Source organism: Cryptotermes secundus, unplaced genomic scaffold (assembly GCF_002891405.2).
Source record: "Cryptotermes secundus unplaced genomic scaffold, Csec_1.0 scaffold52, whole genome shotgun sequence".
NCBI lineage: Eukaryota > Metazoa > Arthropoda > Insecta > Blattodea > Kalotermitidae > Cryptotermes > Cryptotermes secundus.
In genome coordinates this window covers 350,148-374,241 of record NW_019733835.1, presented here as the reverse complement: position 1 = coordinate 374,241, position 24,094 = coordinate 350,148, and the positions used below count along the sequence as shown (strand labels likewise).

Here is a 24,094-nt window from a genome sequence, read left to right as displayed (position 1 = left end):
TAATTTTAAGTGCAAAATATGAAAATTTGTGATAAAATGTAACTAATCTTACCTCAGACAGGGAACAGGCATCAGAAGTTGCAAAAATGTTGAATTATTCAGTATTTTTCACAGGGAAAAGTCCATTTAAATCAGGGTTGTCCAAGATGGCCAAAGAAGTACATAATTCACTATCCTAGTCTTATCACCGTGTCACATGTTGACCAAAGTCTACAACTTTATTTAAAACTATTATAGAAAGCACCTCACACTATACGAAGCCATTTTTATTAGCCCTATGAAATACCCGCATCACATGACCACTGAGTGCATGCCTTCTGTGCAGATGCAACCTTTTACATTTCTGAAGCTAGAGGGCAGAAGAATGCATTCATTGAAATGAATGATGCTTCATTATGTTCCCAATAGATGACTTTATGCACCCCAAGTTGGGGTTTGACATTGAACTCGTAGAACTCTTTATCCACAGGGTTGCCCAGGCAAAATATGACATGCCCTAGTTCATGCACTGGACCAGTTATACCAAAATAACCAATGATGTACCCTGGTTCATGCACTGGACAGAGTATTTTAAAATAACTGCATATGTGTAAATTTACCTAATTACAGCCCATAAACACATTGTTTTATTTGTATTTTCCTTTGGTCATTTAGAAGGCGGCCTTGGCACGCACCTAGTCTTATCAAAATTTTATAAATGTGTACACTTTTAGTCTGAGGTATTTCTGTGATTTTTAGAACAAAATTCTAAATTACTTTCCCACATTTCTCTGAAATGTCACACACACACACACACACACACACACACACACATATATATATATATATATATATATATATCACTTTATTATTTGCCTAAACAGATGAAAATACATTGCGTCATAATCAGTGTAAGCACCTTTTGCTCCAGTCATTATGAACTTATCATCGCTACTCTGAGTTTGACAGAAATATCACTTACATGCAGGGCTTGAGGTGGGGCGGGATGGCATCCCAGTTCTTTTCTAAATGGTTTAAAAGCATCCCGTTACTTCTTTGGCAGTAAGTGCAATGTACAATACCTTTTTTGTTAAAAGGGGAAAACCATCCCGGTTCTATTTTCATTCCACCTCAAGCACTGCTTACCTGTAAATTGCCTGAAGTATGGCCAGGAAACTTAAGGAATGTAAAACTACACAACAAAAACCACCCAGGGTGCATACCTTTGTGTTTCCCTAAGTAATTATACCAAGTTTCAGTTTTCTAGGTCCCGTGGGTTTGGAGTTAGAGCACAACACACAATCCCTTTTATTTACATGATGATGATGATGATTAATGACCTACTTATGATTTATTTGTGACTTGTAATTTATATGAAATAATGCAAATATGCATGTCTCAGAATGTGGACATTTTTGGTGACATTGATGAACCTTAGGGCAGAAGTATTGTTGAACTCGTTCTTTATACACTGCACAGGGATGAACATGCATAATGATATTAAGCTTAAGCTCATGAAATTAGAGTTGGACAACGTATACACTAGATACAACATGATACAAACTGTAGGCCAAATCAGGTCTCAGTGTTATGGAAGTAACATATTGGTGCCATCGCTTGTCATATTTACTTTACTGTAAATCTTATTTTTCTCTTATCTTTATTAAAAATATCTGGTTCAGCTTGTATTCACAGATGAAGAGAAAATGTGCAAAATGCAAGCTCAATGCAACAGAATATGAGCTATGAAAGAAATGTATATTCAATTATTGCTGCAAAAATAGGCATATAGCAACTAGTATAACACAGAACTCTTGTATACATACAGTACTGAAGTATTTTCAAAGCAGTATCCATAAATATCATAGTTTCAGAGGATGTGCCACTGTGAACTTGCCAGATGTTTATCATCATTTCAGAGGAATGGCGGTAAATATTGGTACATAGTATGTGTGGCTATAGATGGGGTTTGGATTGATGAATAGATTTATTGACCACAGCTCGTAACTACAAATAACTATTACACTATTACTATTTCCACACCTTACAGTTCACAAAAGCACGCAGGCTAGTGTTCTCAGTCTGTTACTAGACGTTTCTTGGTAATAGTTCCAACAATGGTCATTGCTCTGACTCCAGCTCAAGTCCTTTCTTTGCAGACTCCTGTACAGAACTGATTAACAAAATCAAAGTAATTTCGAATTACTGTCAGTCAGTCTTGGTGTGGAGCCCCATGTGGGGCTCATGAGCAGATATTCATTGTTGTTTGACAGTTACAGTCTTGTTCTTTCGTGGGGGCACCCTCTCTGACGAGAGGATGGGTCTGTTTTGTATATGCTGCTGGGCCTTGCCAGCGCAGTCTTTCTGGAGTCAAAGCCCCTTGGGACTCAGGACCATATTTTACTGCCTCAGATTTGAGACTTCCCTTTTCGTTTCCTCCTACGACTCGTAGGGTCACGGTGGACGTATTCGACCCCGCCTCCACATGGTCAACTGATTAAACTCGAGTGAAAGTCACGTTGCGAGTGACGATAAGTCTGTAAGTCTTGATGTCGAGCCCCAGCAATGTTTCTCAGGTCCAATTCCCTTGGGACTCGCCACCATATTTTACTGTCTCAGATTCGATACTTCCATTTTTTTTCGCACCCTACAACTTGCAGGGTCACGGTGGAGGTATTGGGCCCCGCCTCCGCACGGGTTAACTGATTAAACTGACTTTGTCCCTCGGCACAGACCACAACAAAGACAGCTTTTCTATTGTTGCATTCGTGTCTGTTGCTGCGGGAAACTGTTTACCAAGCAGTTTCCCAGAAACTGCCATGGTATATCCGCCCATCTCACGTTGCTACGCACGCTACAGTATCTACCAAACTATGTGGCATCACATCCAAAAGGACAGTAGTGTTCACAGTCAACGCCGTAAGAGTAAAAAATCTGTTTTGCTGATTTTTTTGTTACAATTACCGTCATAGGTGCAAAGCGAAGTACACGGACCCAGCGACTGCCACTTGTCAGCTAAGTCAGCTAAATGAATGCAATTCTGTATACATATTTAATTTTTGTATGCGAACATACATTACTGCCAACATGAACTTATTGTAATTTACATATAAACCATTCTCAATTAAAAAATAAATAAATCTCTTCGTAGCAGTTGAGAATTTCTTCCATGTTTATAGACCACTGAAGCCGGGATAGTGTAGTTCGTATAGCGACTGGATACGCCGTGGACGACCAAGGATTTGGAGTTTTGAGTTCCACTAGGTGCAAGAATTTTCTCTTCACCACGTCGTCCAGAATGGTTCTGGGTCTACCCAGCTTACTATCCAGTGGGTACCGCAGCCCTTTGCCCGGGGTTAAGGCGGAAGGGGCGTGAATTTGACCACTCATCTCCAATGAGTATCGAGGTCTAGAAAACGTGGGATATAAGCATCCACTGCCCCATACGCGTTCATATCGTAATAGTTAATTAGTTAAGCACAGGAACAGTTTCAACTTTTTAACACAACATGGAATGAGCTCCTGATAATAAGGCAAGTCTTGAATAACTCCATGTTTAGGACGAGAACACACAAAGGAAACTGGCAACCGCAATGCAACCGAAATTTCCGAGAATTGTTTTCAGCCTGGGTTGAGCACAAGTTATTGCATGGAGCAGCGCAACGCAGTTTCCTCAATTTGCGCGGCTCCATTCAGTAACACGTGTTCAAGTCTGGCTAGTTACAATTCTCGGAAATTGCGGTTGCGTTGCGGTTGCCAGGTTCCTTGGTGTGCGCTCGCCCCGACAGACATTAGATTCTCCAGAGTGGTTCTGCTTTTGAGGTGCATTTTGTAATCATGAAACATAAGTCAGATGTAAACCCATACCTTCAACAAATTTGTTTCTGCTCAAGCATAGATAATGATGTATGAAGTAGAACAGGCTTTTCAAATATTCTGTAATCAGTATCCAAGGGACACGTGCCTATTGGGCTTTTAAGGTTGGTTGGGTCGGGGTGGGTTACACCAGGATCATTTTCTTGTGGTTAGTAGCGTTTGGTTGGTTTAGTTGTCCGTGGACTCAGGGCGGCCGAATCGGTGTGGTTGTATATGCTCTGCGTCTGAGATATAGAAATAGAATGTTCGTGTTTGTTGTACCATATGGAATCAAATATCTCCAAAAAATTGGTTCATATGCAGGAAAATTCGTCAGCATGTCATGATTGAATTAAAGAGCGCACTTTGGCACTGATTTAACTTTGTATATATTGCGGCATTCATGTGCTTCCAATCCGCTCAAAAATGTTGAAATTTAGTGAAAGTATTCTATGATAACGCTGTCAGGCGTGCCAGGTATAACATGAGGTCATTGAATGTTGATCTGTAGTTGATATTGAAGTGGCTGCCAGCTGTGCCGACATGGCAAAGGTATTGGACAATGCCAGTAAACTTGGGTTAGAGAAGTACCCTCGTCAGGAGTCCAGAGATATTCTTTATGGAACAGCAGGCTTTAGGACAAGGTGATAATTTAATATTACATTATCTTCATTGTCGTATTAGACTATTGCTTTTTCATCGTTTAAAAAATGAATACGCAACTCCATAAATGTTAGCAAAAATGACCAATTTCGCTGATCGTATTACGATATAACTTAATAAAATATTTTACACGATTATACCTTAATATCAGTGAAACATTCTTTGGTAGAAGTACAGAACAGGTTGTCGATTCCATACCTTATCACACTGTGTACACCCCAGAATTTAGGGGTACCGACTTATTTATACTAACCCAACCTTGTGAATTCATGTAATATGAAGTTGTAGTACTACTGGACCAGATGGCCGACAGTACAATTTAGCAGGTCAGACCACAGTGGCAGAGGTGAAGGTAGAGCATTATTGTGCTCTAAATAATGCTACAACATAAATATAGCTTTATGTATCAGTGTTAAGTTAGGTTATCACATGGGGTCAAGATTTAGTACTTACATTTAGCCTATTTTCCTTACCCTTTGAGGGAAGGTACTGAAGAAAGTCCACCTGCAGATGAGTCTGTTCATGCTCTGATCTACAGACATGCCACAAGAGGCCACCCACCTTTGCAGCTTTATAAATTTCCTCCTAACAGTAATGCAGGTATGACAGCTGTGTGAATTTTTAGGTTGACTTGATACTAGCACCTTTGAATATAGGATAGTGAGATTTTTCTTGGTAAAAAGCCTTTGAATAGTACACACTTTTTGTTTAAGTTTCATATCTTCCAAAATGTAAAACAACACCATGTAATATCTACCCAAAATCTGTACCTAGGTTTATTAACAGCAACGGCTAGAAACGGGACTGTAGGACAGTGTAATTAGGTGATGTTGCAGGAACTGTATACCTATTATAGAGGCTTACAAGTAGATGCTAAGGGTTCTGATAATGGTGTATAACATTCAGAATTACTGGGTTAGCCCCAGGGTTTCATTGACTTGGTCATTAATTCAGGATAGCAGTCATCCAAGTGAAGAGGAAAAACCTCTGGTCTCTATACATCCCATATGTGAAGGGTGTTTCAGAGAAAATAAAACATATAGGGAATTGATATAACATTAGGACGATCTTCAAAACTAAACACACTCTTAGAAAATCAGGCCAGACAGAGATTCGCAGCAGACAACATTATGCATCTGTAGCATTCCCTGTGAATATGGCAGAAGCTACAGTGGGGAAGCAGGCAGACCTCCAGCCATGGGGAAACAGGCAGACCTCTAGCCATGTGGCTGTGTGAACACAGGTACAGTCTCAAAGATGGTCTTCTAGAAAGATCACAATTAGCCCAACATGCCTATGAAAGGGTCATGGGTAGGCTGGGATAATCCTGGAATTTTTAAATTGAAAGTAACAGCAGGTATAGCAAATATAAGGAATCAGTCTATATGGCATGCTTAACCAATCTGATCAGCCAACCCAGTTTGCACATTTTTCCCCTTTGGATCCCCCTCATCAGCAGTGAGGTTACCAACTCACAGAGAAGATCTGTACGATGTGACAGATTCTTCATCGGTTTATGTAAGGTTTTAGTCTTGAGTGTTCAGATTTTACGTTGCAGGTGGTGCTTGTGGTAGGCACAATATGGTTCCACAAATTCTTTATTTAATACTATACATTGGTGTTTGTGGGCTTAGTTTGTTGGCTATGTTTATAGCATACATTTTTCTTCCTTTATTATCTTAGTTCAACAACTGTGCATGCTTTATCACAATTTTTATTGCAGATTGCCCTGTTATCTCCTTTTGACATATCCTCTACTGACAGAGGACTTGTGTAGGGCAAAAGGAAGAATTTTCAGTAACATGCTATATGTGCAAAATGTACACTTGACGAAAGGCCAAACATATTCATTCATTCTTCCTGTTAGAAAGAATGTTACATAAGGATTATTACTGCAAGAGTTAGCGGCCTCTGTAGTCTAGGGGTAATGTTCCCACCTCATGACTCAAGGTACGCGGGTTCAAACCTGGCGGAGGTCGTGGAATTTTTAAGGGCGGAAAAAATTCAGGGAACAAGTCCTCTGGGAGGGACTTTAAGCCGTGAGTCCCGTATCGTAGATTTACGGCACGTAAAAGAACCTCATGTCTCTAGGAGACCTTTGAGCTAAATTAGGTAAATTTTCCCGCCCAAGTAGTTTCCAATGCCTCCGGTAGATGGGGAAAGTATTAGGTACCACTGCCAGATGAGGATCGACCTCGCTGACAGAAAGGGACTAATTATCAGATACCACTGCCAGTAGTGGGCCGACCTCGCTGGCAGAAAGGGGCTGATAACGGGCACCAGTACCGGTAGGGTATGGAGACAGTAGAAATTAAAGGGGGATGCACAATGGACCAATAACTGATCTAAGTGCATGGGAAACCCACCTCCTTCAACAATGAATGAATGAATTACTGCAAGAGTTCAGTTGAAAATGAAATCACTGGTCATGGGTCTCAAGGGGCTTACGCCAAGACGAACTGATTAGTGTTAAATCACCAGTCCTCAAGTGACTTTGACTTTGACATGGGTTGTCCCAAACAACTTTCGTCACTCATGTAAAATATCAGGGTGTAATCTTTAATAAGAGGATTACATGGAGACTTAAAATAGAAATGACTGAAGCCAAGGCCTTCAGAACATTTATTAGAATCTGTTCCCTGTTCAAATATTAATGTTTAAACACCAACATTAAATTAACCCCCCACGAGGCACTGATCAGATCAGAATGACTTATGCTTTCCCCACCTGCAGATTAGCAGCATACACCCACCTTTTAAAATAGTGGCGCCTACAAAATAAGGTTCTCTCCATCATTGGACATTTTCCAAGGTGCACACTGGTCTGTGATTTACACATGGCTTTTTGGCCTTCCATGTATATACAAGTATATAAAAAAATTGCTCAGGTGACAAGCAGAAGTCATACAGAATCATGAAACTGAACATGTTTGTAGTATAGGACAAGGCAAAGCCAGACATAGAAAATATAAGATGCTTAAACATGGCAGTGGTCAGGTGACTAAGCTGCTGTTGTAGTATAAGATATGCAAGATAGGCATAATCTTCTTTGCAAAGCCTGTACTGACAGAAGACTTGTGAATAGTGCAAAAGGAAAAATTTTCAATAACATGCTATATGTGTGATACATACACTTGATGAAAGGCCAAGCTTGTTGATAAGAGACAACTACAGGAAAATCAAAATTGACGTGTGCAGAATAATCTACATACCAGACAGATATCAGCGAGGTAGATGTTGATAATAACGAAGAAAGTAACAGTGTGTTTTTTAAATGTTAAATTTTAGACTGGGTTCAGTGTGGCAGCAACGTAAGAGTATACACCTGATGATGGCTGTTAGAGGCCGAAACATGTAGTGTAGAAGAGAGCAAGATCAAAGACATATATATTGTTTGCACTTGGGACGGAGTTTGTATCATTTATCGTGTAGAGTGCAACAGGATGCTTAAATATAATATTGTAAAGAGTTTTCACCATTTTCTGTTTATATAGGGCGGAAAACCTTCCTCATATTCTGTATCGTGTTGGTTTATTGGCTGTTCTTAGATCAAAATCTAAAAGAGGTAAGGCTCCTATTAATATCAAATATATATTCTGCTGTATTGATATGAAATATTAATTTTAAGAAAGCATTATGGTAGTAAGTTGGAATTAACAAAATCTTGAATGAAATATCCTTTAACAAAATATTAGTGAAGTAATTTTAAGACACATTTTAGTAAAATATTACTGGTGTGTGGTATCATGGTAGTTTAAACCTTAAGGCAAAGAGACAGTGGATAGACTGGCAAATGGTTCTGAATACAAAAGGAAATGTTTCCATGAATCTTTGTTGAAAGTAGATGTATACATCAATCCATCTGTTATCACCTCTGAAGGTTTTGTGTTCATCATGATGATATGGCTATCCTGAATCTTCAGAACTTCTCTGATAAGTTTGAATTTATTTCAGTCATCTGTTCCAAATCATGTAATAAGTGTTTCTTGTGACCTCACTACAGTTATGTGCAGTTTGACCTTCTCATGGCAGTGACTGTGAAGATACTGGTATCTGGCATGTAACATTCTCTACTTTGGATAGAAGTTTAAATTACCCTAAAGGTGGGGAACAGACATTCTCTAACAATGTCAATAAACTTCAGCCATACTACACAGTTTCACATCCAAGAAGACAGTATTCTCTTTACATACCTTTCCATCCATGCCTGCTCACAGAATTGATAATGGAGGAGCAATATGATGGTCATAGATCTCTCAAATGGCTATTCCTCACTCTGTCTCTTAATGCCTTTGAATTGTATGTCAGAATATCAAGAAATTCAGATTGGTACCAGTTATGTTGTCCTAAATTACTGTTGTGTGGTCTTATGTTAGTTATGTTATTGAGCATCTATGTTATATGTAGGAGCAGCTATTGGGCTAATGATAACAGCATCCCATAACCCAGAGCCAGATAATGGTGTGAAATTGATTGACCCATTTGGTGAGATGCTACAGCAGAGCTGGGAGAAGTTTGCTACAAGACTTGCAAATGCTAGGTATTATTTATGTTTGTCTACTTTCATAGAAATATTGTATCAGTTGAAAGCTGTTAAGGAGAGGGTACATTTATAACCATTTATGGACTGAGTATTATGGTTTTAAGTAACTAACTCCACTGATAAGCTGACGATGTCTGTCCCATTATAGTGCAGCTGTATATGAAGTATGGTGATACCTTTAAAGCTTACTCCAGTGAAGAATGATTTTAAAATGATACCAGACTTTTAGTTCCATTAGGTACTCTGTTACAAAGAGAATCTTTTTTACAATTGAATCAGTAGCTTGTAATATTAATGTTTTTAAACTTTACCATTCTCAGCTGAATATGAATGTGAATATTTGTCAAGTCCATTAAATGAGATGAGGATTGTAGGGTATGAATGTCATAACAGAACCATAGTTATAATGCATAACCTTCCCACAATGCTGTTGCAGTCACTGTCCCACTACTTCTTGCCATACTTCTGCTCACTGACTACCAGGGGTAAAACTGCTGGTGCCTGAACCAGACCACTCACCTCTAACTAGTGCTGAGGTTAAGAATATGTGGATCTGTAGATCCACTCCCCCATATCTCTTCATGGCGTAGTTCTTAATTAGTTAAGTACAGGGACAACTTTACCTTTACTTCCCCTTACATGCAATCCAGAGGCCATGTCTAAAACCCCCCAAATAACAACAATAAAACAGTCTGTGTATACTGGCAACTAGTTAGGTGAAGTGAAGCTGCTGTTAATAGATGAAATTCAGTAGTAGATTGCTTGGTTATTTTGTTTCTGAAAACAGACTGCACTGTAAATACTGCAGTGAGCTCTGTACAAATAAGTCAGTTTAAATGGTTAGTATTGTCAACATCAACTGATGAAATAAAAGAGAAGAATGCCACTATACCAACAGGAAACATAAGGAACTCATGTACACATTAAGTAAACATTGAAGTATTTATTGCCAAACAACCAAGTGAGCAGAAACCATTCCAAAACCAGTTCCAGTTTTAATTATTTCTAAATGAATTGTTTTTGTTTCACAGTAACTGATTTATTATTGTGAGTAATCTGTAGTATACAGTTAAAGAGTATGGTCTTCTGGGTTTAATACTGTGCGTTTCACAGTGAGCCCAAGATTTCAGAAAAACATATCACCACCGTCTTCAAGGACAAAGACGAAACCAGCAGAAACAGGTGGCAAGTTGAACTTCNATTGAAAAAAAAAAAAAAAAAAAAAAAAAAAAAAAACGGAAAGGAAAGGAACATAGGAACATCATCTTTTAATATCTGTTTAAAATAGACATATTTTTCCATTCATTAACTCTCTGATAAAATTTGGAAATACTGTTTTTTTCTTAATTTCGTTCTGAACTCATCCATTAATATTTATTTTTTTCCATAATGACAGGTTCTTTGCACTTAAAACTTTTGTATATATTGTTAGATTCTTGGTTTGGTCTGTTTTCAGTTCTCATTGCTTTCCAGTGTAAATATTTAAGGAGTTGCCCTTAAATATTACATTCCATTCTTTTGATTTTTGTAACTTATGTGCCACCTGAACAGTAATATAACTGACAGGTATCATTGATTTTGATTTCTTGTGTTATCCCTCACATTGTGTATAATTTTGTCCATAGGTACACTAAAATCTAATGTAAACAAGATACTTCATTGCCAGTTAACTGACTGACTTACAGATTGGTCAGTCAGGCTCAAATGCTTGTAAGAGTTCAGAATTTTTATTGCATTACCACATCCATAATATGTCTGGAATGAATCCAGTCTGCTTTCCAGCATCTCTACCAGAGCTGGCTGGAACATGAAACTGGCTGTTAACCTCTTTATACTGCAGTTTTCTTCAGTACATATGCTCCATACATTCTAGACTTTGGAGATAAGTAGGCAGTTTCATGTTTTTATTGCTTTATCCCCAAAATGGAGCCCCATGTATCTGTTGGAAGAGTTACATTAAGTTTCTTTTTTGTTTTGTAGTGACACTGAACTGTATTCTGTTCTTCTTGCAATAGCTGAGGCAGAATCAATTGACTGGGAAGCACGGGCACTGATATGTGTTGGGCAAGACACAAGGTATAGTTCTCACATTTTATGTTTCTGTTGAACAGAATGCACACTTGAACATTACTAAGAAATTTTCAGGTTAAACATCCAGATAGGTTCAGTACACCTAGCCGCAGTAGTTCATTCAGCTCTTAGCCTGCAAAGTTGCAGATTTTGGACACAAAAATGTTAGATGTTATGACAGATGTTTGTTTCTTAACTCGCTTAACATTGATTGTGAATGGTAAGTTAGGAAGGATGAAGGTGAAAGTGAATATTGCTCTATAGTATCTGTGGAAACCACACTGTTGTGGTAGTTGATGAATTTGAGCTGGTATTTGCACATGAGTGGTAAATCCTGCAATACTCAGGACAGAACAAAGAAAATTGACACATACATCATCTCACAATTGTCAGAGCTTTGTCCAGACCACCATGTTTAACCCCAAGGCCAGATAGTAACACACCATGACAAAACTAAATATTCCTCTTTTAGAATGCACCTTGAACACTTAGTTTTTTCCTGTATCACTAGATGGTGTATGTAGCTATTTTTCTGTGCTTCAATGGTCATTTGCTACACATTTCTTTACCATGAATTATGACAGGCTGAAAGCGCATTGTGAAAAGTGGCTGGGCTGGAAGGTAAGCGAGCAGCAGTGTTCCCTTAATCATATGCAGAAAATAAAATTCAATTAGGGATACAGTATTTTAAACCTGGATGTTGTATTGGGTTGTTAAAAAGAAATTGCATATAGTTTTAAAATATTGCAAACACAGTATGTCTGGTCCAGTGCATGTGACAAATTTTCATTTCCAGTATAAATTTCCTGTTTAATGAAGTGAATTGATAAATGGGGAAGTTACATAGGCATAGAATATTTCTGGAGACAGGGACTAGCTCTATCAATTGGGCTGAACTGTGTAGGCTCTTACCTGAAGACAGAGACAGAATTCAGCTTCCGAAATGTTACTTTTAAATGAACAGCAGGATATGGATACTGTCTAGAAAGTCAATAATTGTATTAATATACCATTATAACAAACTTTTAGGCCTTATTCTCAGTGCTGTTATTATTTTATGAAGCTTTTAATGAAATTGCCTTCAAGTTCTTATCTCCCTTTGAAGTTCAGATATAATATTTATGCATATTGTGACATGTTGCGCAACGAAGGACCCCTACCTCCCCATCGGCACGTGGCGGTAACGTAGCGCTTGTAATAGGTGAGTCATCACCCCGCCACTCTCCCTGCGGTGACGTGCCGAGCGGAGCCGAAGTTAGCCGAGTCCCCGCAACCTGGTAGCTATGCAACGCGAGTCAACAGCGGTGACGTCACCAAGGGATATCGCGGTTGCTAGGCAGCAGTTAACAACTCCGGACAGCGTTGGTAGCAACACGGAACCAGACGACAATGGTCCGGAACGAGGCTACATAAGGAGCAGCGAAGGCTATTCACAGTTAGTCCTCTAGCTACCTCCGAGTTAGTTCCGAGCAAGCCTATGAATCAGAGTGTGTTATCAACAGTCCTCAAGGCAGCAGCCTGCGAGCAGAGTTGGAATCTAGCCAGCGGCGTGTTATATTTGGAGTGTGTAATTCAGCGAGACTTGTATAGCTCCCGCACTAGTAATACGTGAAGACTCTGGAAGATGGTGTTAACAGATTTTGTTGTAGGGTTTGTAAAGTGTGGAAACCCATAACATTGTGATAATTAATTGTAGCCGATATTTGTAGATTGTTCAGTAAACCAATTAACGATCTCTACGGCGTATTCAGTAACGAAACACGTTACAATATGATAATCTCACATGTTTTGCCACTGAAGACGCCGTTCGGATTGTTAATTGGTTTATTTAACAACCTACAAGTCTTGCTACAATTAATTATAACACTGTTGCAGGTTTACACAATTTACAAACCCTGCACACTGTTCTATTCACTCTATCCTCGGTAGTCTTCACGTGTTTATAACGCAGGAGCTATACCAGTGTCACTGTATTACACACTCCCAATATCTTCTCACGCTGTCACTTCTAATCACACGCTTCGGTATTCTTCTTTACGCTACAACTGAATTCAATGACTGTTCCAATTCAGCTGACTCCAGCGGCGGCTATATTTCGACTGACTCTTTAGGCAGTGTGGTTCTCTTATAAACCCTTAGCCAGACAACGGGAAACACCTTGCTTCCTTGTTGCCTAGTCGCCGTGTTTACAGGTGTTGCTGGGCAACGCTGTCAAGAGTTGTTTTCTGCTGCATAGCAACTGTGATATCCCTTGCTAACGTCACCGCAGGAAGGGGCAGGGTGTTGGCTGGCCTGTTACCGTAGCAGTGGCAATGCTCCGAAGATGTTACGTCACCGCTGCCGGGGGAGGGGGTGTCCTGCATAGTGCAAATACATCACAATAATTTGATTACTTGCAATATTAATTATGTTTGTAGGGCTAGAATGGTAGTCAGAATTTATTGTGCAGTTTGCATGTGTGCCTCCCCCTCCCCACATTTGTTTAATACACAGTTTGTTGTTTTTTTTTTTTTTTTGGAGGGTGGAGACACTTTAGAGGTTGCTTTAAAAGCAATTGCATGTTTATACACAGTTGTTTGAATTCTTTTACTGTCATAGACCAAGCAGTCCTGACCTTGCCCAGGCAGCCATAACAGGAATAACTGTTATGGGAGGAGAGGTGAAGGACTATGGGGTTGTGACCACACCCATGCTTCATTACTTTGTGGCAAGTATCAACACTGATGGTATATATGCTGAAGCAACAGAAGATGGTTACTTTAAAAAAATGACCACCGCATTCAAGAAACTCAGAGGAGATGTGAGTATTGTTAGCACTTTTTAATGTATTTACTATCATACTCTTTTCTCTTTTCTGTTCTTTTCTTAAGAGGTAGCTCTGAGTAATTGTTTTACATACAAGCACCATGGAGGCTGTTCTGTTCCGAAAGGAATTTCTTCATGTTTGCATGTCCATACTGTTGTTTGAGTTTGCAAAATGTATTAACCAGAAGTTTTCTTAAAGATTTAGTTAAAAAAATGCTTTAATATACGAGATACATTAGAGACCATTAGAAGTCATTTTTTAAATGACTGTACAATACATATTTTAAAAAATAATAACTGGAAATGTTTTTGTAACATTAGTTTTTCAAGTTAAGAATCTTCAGAAAATATGAGCATGATATCCTGAAAATTGTTATGTAATGTTTTATAAGTTCACTGTATCTTGATGTCAGGCCAGATTCATTCATTCATTCATTCATTTTATTTATTTTCCATAGATCCGTACTGTATATAACCAGGATGTGGAAATGGTCCTTAAAATACGTATCAAAATAATCTTCAAAATAATAAAATTGTATGAGTCCATTATTTGCAACAGTAGGTTAACATCAGTTTTGCAGGTTGCAGATAAGCAAACTTATTAAATCATAAAATCTGATGTAATAATAATAATAATAATAATAACAACAACAACAACAACAACAAATAAAATCTAATTAAAAAATGAATTAAATAACTTACTATAAAAACATAGTCACAATTTCATATAATCACTTAAATTACCAATTAGATGTCTTCCAGCGTCACACATTTATAACCAGTTCTATGATAAGTGTTTGTACAAGTCAGAGAGGTGTAACAGTCTCTTCATAGTCACTGCCATGAAAACCTCAAATCTTCAGTACATGTAAAAATTGTACCATCAGCAGCCATCTTTGTTATGACTATCAGTTAATGACAAACAGATCTGGGTTATTAAAATTTTATTCTAAATCTGAAGATCACATTAGTAAGATTAAATAAAATATGAGCCATAATAATTTTAGATAGGACAACTGCATATATAAATTGAAAATATATTACAAATAATTACTGAGCTAGCTCTGTTATAATTTACATAGTATTACCAGTTATGCTGATAGTATTCCTTCATAGAGTAAAAAGAGTGATAAAATAAGAATCTCTTCAATGCTGCTTTAAAGTTTAACAGATCAGAAGCCAACATTTTTATTGCTTGAGGTAGATGATTAAAGGCTTTAATGCCTGCTACATATGCAGGCCTAAAAATTCTGTCTCACATTGGTTAATTTAGTCTGATCGTAAGTAATTTGTATGGTAATATAATGATTCATGGAACAAAATTCAACATATTGAGATTTATTCAAATTCAAAGTGAGCAAATTAACATTAAACCATGAATTAATATCTTTAAAAGTTTGATTAGGGTTCATATCAAAGTCTAATTTGTTCGTGCCAGTTGCTATAATACTGGTGTCATCTGCAAATAATACCATGTTATTATTTTTATTTATTATTTTTGGTAAGTCATTTACATAAAACAGAAAAAAACTGTGGGCCAAGGATCTAGCCTTGAGGAACACCGCATATGATTAATTCCCAATCAGAAGAGTTGCTACAATCAGTTCTGTTCCCTATTACAACTCTTTGATATCTACCTGACAAGTAAGATTCAATGAGTGTTTATATTTCCCATCTATTCCATAGAATATTAACTTTTCCAATAATATTTTGTGATTAACACAATTAAATGCTTTCTGTAAATCACAGAAAATGCCTCCCACCAATAGTTTGTTATTCATCACAGATAAGTTGCTATCAATCAATGAAAAAGCTGCTTTCTCAGTCGAAGAATGTGGTCTAAAACCATACTGTTCTTGAACCAATAAATTATTTGTTTCAATATGTGTAATAAGTCCAGCATACATAAGTTTTTGAATTATCTTAGAAAAAGAAGTTAGCAGGGATATAGGCCTATAGTTAGATACATCATGAGTTATCCCTTTTAATTTGACTACGGCAAATTTAAATCTATCAGGGAAGATGCCGGTGTTAAGTGTTACATTACAAATATGAGTAAATTGGGAAATTATAAATGAAAGGCTTAGTTCTTAGTTTTAATATTTTATTGGAGATTTCATCGTATCCACTCGAATTTTTAGTCTTTAGTGTCTTAATAATTTTTGTAATTTCCGCGTTCTGATGTTTAATACTCACTGTGCTGTGAGTATTAAACATTATAATACCACACGTAACAAATAAAATTCAGAACGCGGTATTAATGAATAAGAATTTCACGTTACAGATACACACATGAAAGTAGGAAGAATACTCCGATAGAAGAAGACAGGTGTGACTCGCGTACTGAGATACGACATAAGGATGACAAATCTAGAACAGTTTTAATATTTAAATTTATCATTATATATGATGAATATATATTTTAGTTATTTTAGTATAAGGACAACAGGGCATGCAATGAAGTAGTTCGACGTACATAGAAAAGCACCTGAAGATGGCATTTTGGTGCTGAAACATGTAGTGCAAGAGAGAAGAGTAAGGTGAATAAATGTATGCACTGTAAGACGGTCAGAATAAATCATGGAAATTCTAATCCTTTAGGAATTTGGGCAAAATAATTTCGAGAATGATGTATTTAATGATGTGACTTATTCAAGTGTTACTGTTGTAGCAATTATGAATGCTAAATAGAATGAATGAATGAATGAATTAATTACTTTATTGGTGCTGAATATCAAAGGCAAGGGCTAGATACCCAAAACAGGGCTTGTTTAGTTATGAAAATGCATATTTTGACCTACTTTTCTTATTTTGTAAGGAAGGAATGGCTTACAGTATCATCATGTATGTATGTTTGTTCTCCTGTAATAACTTTTATCCCAGATAACAGATTTTAATGAAAAGTTGTTTGAACATCTTGTTGCTAAATTCCAGCCCACTGTTGCACATTTTAATTTCTTGTTATCGATAATACCAACATAGTGGCCATTCAAATTTGTGATGTGGTCATGACATTAGCACAAATTAATGTAGGGCTTAACACTTTCTGTGTTGATAGATGCTTTCAGTTTCATCAGAATAATAAGCCAAATTTTGAAAATGTGTGACATATTGGGTAGCATTATATTTTTTATTCACTTTAATCAATACTTTTTGGGAACAGTTTATGTGATAAATATTCTGAATTAAAAGGTAATGAGAAGTAAGTGTTATCTTTATATTTGTTGTGCTTTATTCCAAGCAGATCATATAATTATTTTTAAAGTTATATAATCCTTTAAAATTTCGAAAACCTTCTACTATAAGAAAACTTTTACTTCAAATTATCTTTTAATTGTTGAACAGTCACTGAATTTACAAATTTGTTGCATAAACTTAAATTTGGAGAATATAATCTTGTTCTAGGTGTCTTTGGTTGAAACAGAATAAAAGCTGAGGCAGTGTTATATTCACTTTTTTTTATTTGTAAACAACACAGCAGGCCACAAATAAACATGGAAATACTAAGGATCTCCTTTCGCAAGATAAACAGGCGGCACAGGACCAGCCACCTCTACGAATAACAATAGGAGAATTGATGTGAACCTGTATGGTTCATAAATTTTAAGCTTGATCTTGAAAGTTCTTTTTAAACAATTTTTTTTTTAAAGTTTTAACACCAAGAAGGCTGATGTGAATGTGGAAGGTTGAACATTGCGTATATTGTGCATTTTAGACATGTGTATCCATACAATTAACATCTATTGTAATAGTAGTTTCCAAAAGTATTGATACCCTCTGAGGATGATCCATAAGGATCGAAACATGTAAGGGAGATAAATCCTCAAGTGATAAAACTTAAATACTCACATTAGATGGTATTATTTTTGCCTTTGTCATATTCACTGCTTACATTTTTTATGCTGTCGGTTGTATGCATATCATATTTTCTTTTCCAGAAGCCAAGCAATGGTAATTACGTACCAAGTATTTTGTTTGATGGAGCTAATGGTGTTGGAGCACTGAAAATGAAAGTTTGTTTATCATACCTGGGTGATTCTCTACAGGTGCAACTTTACAATGACGGAAATGGAAAGCTGAATCATTTGGTGAGTAATGAGGATGCACTAATAGAAACTGTTGTTTTGCATCCAAAGAAATCGGGAACATTTGAAATTGAATGGACCACAACAGTTTCTTGACTGCTATGATGTTAATTTATTGGGTGAAAACATCAGTACCATAAAGAAGAACACTGCCCTGTACTAGCATGAAGTTTGGTTTAGCAATAGACACAGAGAAAACTGAGTACATAGTCATGTGTGATCACTGGAATTACATATGAAGATAAACAGATTCTTTGAAAATGTGTAAAGATTCAAATATTTGGGAACCCTCGTAACAAATTAAAATTATGTCCACAAAGAGTTAACAGACACTTTGAAAATGTGTAAAGATTCAAATATTTGGGAACCCTCATAACAAATTAAAATTATGTTCACAAAGAGTTTAAGAGCAGATTGGAAATAGTAGTTGACACCACTCAATTCAAATACTTTTGTCTTCATATGCCACTTGTAAAGATGTAGTTTTATATACTGTTTTTTGTGAGTGTAAAACTTGCTCTCTTCCATACAGGTTAGTCTACTATTACACACTAGGCCTGTTTTTGAAAGGTACTCATTTCGATTCTGGGATTGGGACATTCAGCTGTCATAAGTTAAGTAAAGTGTGGCTTTTTTCAGTCCTTACAGGCAAATACCAGGATTATGCCATGATTAGGCCACAACTGCTACCTTCCCTTCCAATTTGTCTTACCATTCAACCCTATATTGTCTAGATAGTGACAGTGCTTAAGCATGAAGCAAACAAAAAAGGGTAGGAAGTGCTGAGACTTGGATTGCGTTGGAGCATGGTTCAAAATGATGCACAAGCAGTTGCCACTAATCTTAACCCTTTCCCGTAAAATGTCAATATATAATCGACATGTTGACTGTGCTTCCATGTACAAATGTCGATACATGTTCGACAAAGTTTGTTTTGAGTTTCTGCAATCATATTTTGATCATACATTACTAGTTGGCGCTGTAGACTATACAAATGCATGCATGAATGTTTTGTCTGCCTCCTCCTGCAATCTGGAATTCATTTAAGAATATTTCTTTCATTGATGGACAGACTAGGACTCAATGTGTCTGGTATTGAAGACTGCCACAATTTCACTGACAGATATTATAACAGTGTTGAGTTGGCCCAAGAATTGGACAGTGGAAAATGTAAGTACACATTTTGCTTTTTAAATTATGCCCTTGTTGCGCCAACTTTTCAGGTGAAACTCTTCACTTAGTGCCTCAGCAGGCATTTAAAAACCCCTCTCATCCTGGCTGTGAATATTTTTCCAAACGTACCAACCGGAAAGGGTTAAAATTATAAAGCAATAAAAAACTTCTTTTGGTATCATGACATCCAGTCATCTGAAGGCAAGAGTATATGTACTTCCAAAGTGTCAGGTATGTTACATGTCATATAATAGACAATGCCCAACATGATTGTAGTGTAATAGCTGGTTTGTAAGTTATTAAGATTATTAACCTTTTTTCTATCCTAGCAGTGTTGTCCAGTTTTTGAACATCAGGTATATGCCTCCATCATGTACCATGTTTCGTATGATATGCTTGGAAATCTGAGTATGATATTTTTATTTCTTCACAGTTTCAAAATATGTAAAATGAACTGTGGGTTTGTCACTGTACTCCTCTTGCAGTGTGGTGCAGACTATGTAAAAGTGCAACAGTGTGCACCACATGGAGTTCCACGAATCACTAATGCTCGATGTGTGTCTGTGGATGGAGATGCAGACCGAATCGTTTATTATTACACTGACGAATGTGACAAGCTCCATTTGCTGGATGGGGACAGAATTGCAACCCTGGGTGAGTTACTTCCTTCTGATTACACTTCAACAATTTCTGGTACAGCTGGTCATTGCAAATTGGAGTAAGAATAACACATACATCTGCATTTAATATTGAAGAAGGGAGAGTGAAACCTAATGCATCATAGTGCACATAGCACTGTGCTTTCAGTTACTTTATGGCGAAGAAGATATTAGTCAACTAAAATTGCTACTGTAACTTTGTTGGAAGTTTCATTTGGATTTTGTGTAGGACTCTCAAATAGAAGTGATTGGTTTTTAATTTGATAGTAATAATTATGGTGCTGATGATAGGGAGTAAGTAATAGCAACAGCAGTATTCAAAGCAGATCTGCATTCTACTAAACAAGTCACTATAAATTTTAAGTGCTAGTATCCTGTTACAATGAACTTTACGTTAGTTAATTAGTGTGTTAGTTAATTTGTTTGCTTGTTATTTAATGATGCTCTCAGTATCAAAACTATAGAGCATCGATGATAGGATAATTAATGAATATGGAGCAGTTGGTGGAGTGAGGCATGGACAACTGAAGTGCTTGAAGAAATTTTTCCCTGTGCCACTTTGCCCATTACAAATCCCATATGATCTTACCTGTGTTCAAATCTGGGCCACTACAATGGGAGGCTGGCAGCTAACAACCTGAGCTATGGCATGGCCCTATTACAATGAAGATGCTCATAGTTGTGTTCTATATAGACTCATATCAACCTGTTTCTGCTGATTCCAATGAACTTGAACGCATCCAGCAGACGTTTGCAGCCTTTTGTTTTAAGTGTTACTTTCTCCATGTCCATTAGTGTTATGCTTGTGCTTTAGAGCCTGTAAAATAGTAAGGGGAGGTACCATCTCAGTGTATTGTTCCTTTTACAAGTTTACCTTGTCCTTCTCTTTTGGAAGCTGTGGTCTTCAAGTTTCTGACCAGTGTATCAGAGATTTTTCCTTTGTTAAATACCTGCTACTCAAGGAGAAGTTGTCCCTCTGCTAGATGTGCTTCAGTTGATAATATTGTTTGCAAGGACTTTGGCGTGTTTGGTAACAAAGCTGTTCTTAATCATATTTTATAGTGGTACTTTCTTCTTATTAAAATATTAATTGCATTCACTATGAAGGTATGTGTATATTTTTTCTCACCACATCATGGCTGGTGCAATTGTACTTACTGAATCTTTATTATTGTCTGAATGACACAAGTTATTTTATTTTGTCTTTTGTGTTTGTTTCCATCCTTGATCATGCTTATTTTACAACTAGCCTTTAGGCTGTGGAGTAAGCATGTAATTGAATGAAGATCTTAATTGAATTAGTGATGATGATGATGATGATGACGACAATAGTGACAACAGTTTTGATGAAGGGTAGCAAGGAAAAGGTGGAACCCTTATTCAGTACCACAAATTATGTTGTTTTTTTTTTAAGTAAACTGTATCATTTTCATTGCTATAACATGGCACTGTAAGATCTTACCATGCTGTTGCTTGACAAACCCGTAAATAGAATGAAGATGTTGCAGTATAAAAGTTAAAACTTTTTTTGTACTTAACCAGTTGACAGTTAGGGTTAGTAAAAATAGTATGCTCTTGTGAACGTCATTTTTACTGTTAAATATTATGGAATAAGCTGGAATAATGGAGCCAGAAGAAATTGTCTGCTGCTAGGTAATGGCTCAATACACAAGTTTCTGTGATGGTGAACACGTGATGCTACAGTGGAGGAGTTATTGGAAGTGGTGTTTTCTATGCGGTCTGTGCTGAGGCTAAATAGTGGGAACCATTCAGATGATGGGTCACCCGTGTGCAGGCGGGGTTGAATACCTCCACCGTGGCCCTGTGAGTTGTAGGAGGCGACAAAAAGGAAGTCTCAGCTCTGAGACAGTAAAATATGATCGCGAGTCCTGAGGGACTTGGACAGAGAAAGACTGCGCTGGCAATGGCCAGCAGCACATACAAAAGACAGGCCCATCCTCTCATCAGAGAGGGCGCGCCACAGAGACGAGACTGTAAGTGTCAGACAGTAATAAATATGTGGTCATGAGCCCCAGATGGTTCTCGACACCAAGACTTACTGACTGACCGTCAGTCGCAATGTGACTTTGACTTTGACATAATGAGTAGTCACCATGAATTAGTTTTAAGATGATAGCCAGCTGGCAATGCTGTAAGTATGAGAGCAGAAGAATCTCCATTGTTGGGAACTGTAACTGATGTACAACTAGCGAAGTCTATAACAGACAGAGACATCATGTGCTGTAGTGATTTGTTAAGTGTGTAGATTAGCGGTAGCACTGTAAGTATTTGTAGTTGTGAGTTACAAGTGTCCAGTAAATCCAGTTTTTTTTATTGCTAGTGGGTAGGGACTAAGTCCCTTGTACTGCGGCCACTTCTGGTCTATTGTACCAGCCCCAGATGATAGGTGAGGGTGATTGTGGAGCAATTGGTGGAATGAAGATTGGCAGGGGAAACTGAAGTACGTGGAGAAAACCTGCCCCAGAGCCACTTTGTCCATCACAAATCCCACTTGACCAGACTCGAACCGGGCCGCCGCAGTGGGAAGCCAGCGACTAACCGCTTGAGCTATGGCTCGGCCATTTACCCCCGTATCTAGTCACTAATATGTGACAATATTATTTAAAAAAATTACTAATTTAATGACTGCTGTAATGCATTTATGGAGAAATTCTGAAACGATAGGGTTCCATCCAGGTCATTAATTCGTCAAATTCTGCATCAGTTCAGAAAGTTTCTTGTACCAGAAGATGAAAGTTTTTAATTTAGATGTATTGAGTGTAAAATTATGCTCCATCTAATTTGTTCCTATAATAACAGTTAAGGCGATGATAATCTTTGTAATAACAGTGTTAATGATGAAAGTTGAAGTAAACTTGTCTCTGCCCTAAGTTAAGCACTGTGCCATGAAGGCATATGAGGTACTAGAGGTATAGTATGATAATGGTAAAAGTTTGAGTAAAGTTGTCCCTGTGCTTAAATAAGCACCATTCCATGAAGACATGAGGGAGTGGAGGTATAGCACCATGCATTCTTAACCTTGGCATTAGGTAGAGTGCCCTGGCACTCATCCACCAGGGGAAGAACCCAGATACCCACAGAATAGGAGGCTTAGTGGACCACAGAGTTAGTCTGGATGCTGTAGAATAGAGCAAAATCTCTATGTCTGCCAGGATTTAAATGATTTGGGGGTCATGCAGCCTATAGCCTAGTCACTATACTGACTGAATTCCCCTGGATCTTGATAATGATGACCGTCTAAAAGAAACTGCATTTTCCTGTATATAGAGTTCTCTTGTTCAGTGCTGCACTTATGTTGCTTTAAATTCTCTTTTGATGTCATATGTGGTTCTGTTTGGTGAGGTATGCAAACCTAGATTTAGAATTTGGATGATAAGATATGTCTTTGTGGTGTGTCTGTGTTAAGGAAGTTGGCATATAGTTTATTTATGGTGAATTGAAAGAGTTAGGTACAGGAGCTGAAAGTCTGCGCAGAAAATGGAGTTTGCATCTTCATTCTGTCTGATTTGCCAAATCATGCACCTTGTCAAGCAGTATGCAGTGCCTGAAGGAGAATTTAACTCCATATTTGTTGTTGATAATATGCAATTTCACACCGCCTTTGTGGTCTAGTGGTCAGAGTTCCAGCTACAGATCCAGAGGTCCTGGGTTCGATTCCCGGCACAACCAGATTTTCTGAGAAGGAGTGGATCTGAAACGGGGTCCACTCAGCCTCGTGAGGATAAATGAGGAGGTATTTCAAGGAAGTAGTGGCTCCGGTCTAGAAAACCGAGATTAACGGCCATGGAGATCCGTTGTGCTGACCACACGACACCCTCTATCCGAAAAAGTTGCCACTAACTTTGCCGACAAGTGGCAGTCTGTCGGTCGGTACAGTTCACTTGCGGACCAAAGCTACGGAGCTCAAAATATGCAATTTCATTTTCTAAATGTCTGTGACAGTGGATAATGCATAGTCCCCCCCCCTATGAAGGTATTTATTTTCTGTGTGTTATGTGGTAATGGCACTTCAGTTTCATTTTCGTCAGGAACATTTTAAGTTCTCTAAATGACCCAATGAACTGACAATGTCTATGAAATAAGTGAATTTTCTATCCTTACCTTTATAAGGACATAGCAGAGGACTTCAGACATGCACACTGAAAGCATTGACACATATAAGAAGCATATGAAATATATTACAAGACTTTGTATGTATACCATATCCACTTCCCAATAAGTAAACTATTTGCTGTTATGTGG

General features: G+C 37.6%; 1 protein-coding gene across 1 annotated transcript in view; it reads left to right on the top strand.

Moving 5' to 3' along the window:
* Positions 1-4,012: 4,012 nt before the first annotated feature.
* Positions 4,013-24,094, top strand: part of LOC111868187 (phosphoacetylglucosamine mutase) — a 41,607-nt gene continuing 21,525 nt past the window's right edge. Inside the window, exons 1-7 of the mRNA XM_023858621.2 lie at positions 4,013-4,478; positions 7,991-8,061; positions 8,904-9,036; positions 11,020-11,115; positions 13,708-13,909; positions 17,853-18,002; positions 19,658-19,826. Coding sequence (XP_023714389.1) covers positions 4,378-4,478; positions 7,991-8,061; positions 8,904-9,036; positions 11,020-11,115; positions 13,708-13,909; positions 17,853-18,002; positions 19,658-19,826 — 922 coding nt within the window. The 5' untranslated portion in view covers positions 4,013-4,377. The remainder of the gene's footprint in view (positions 4,479-7,990; positions 8,062-8,903; positions 9,037-11,019; positions 11,116-13,707; positions 13,910-17,852; positions 18,003-19,657; positions 19,827-24,094) is intronic.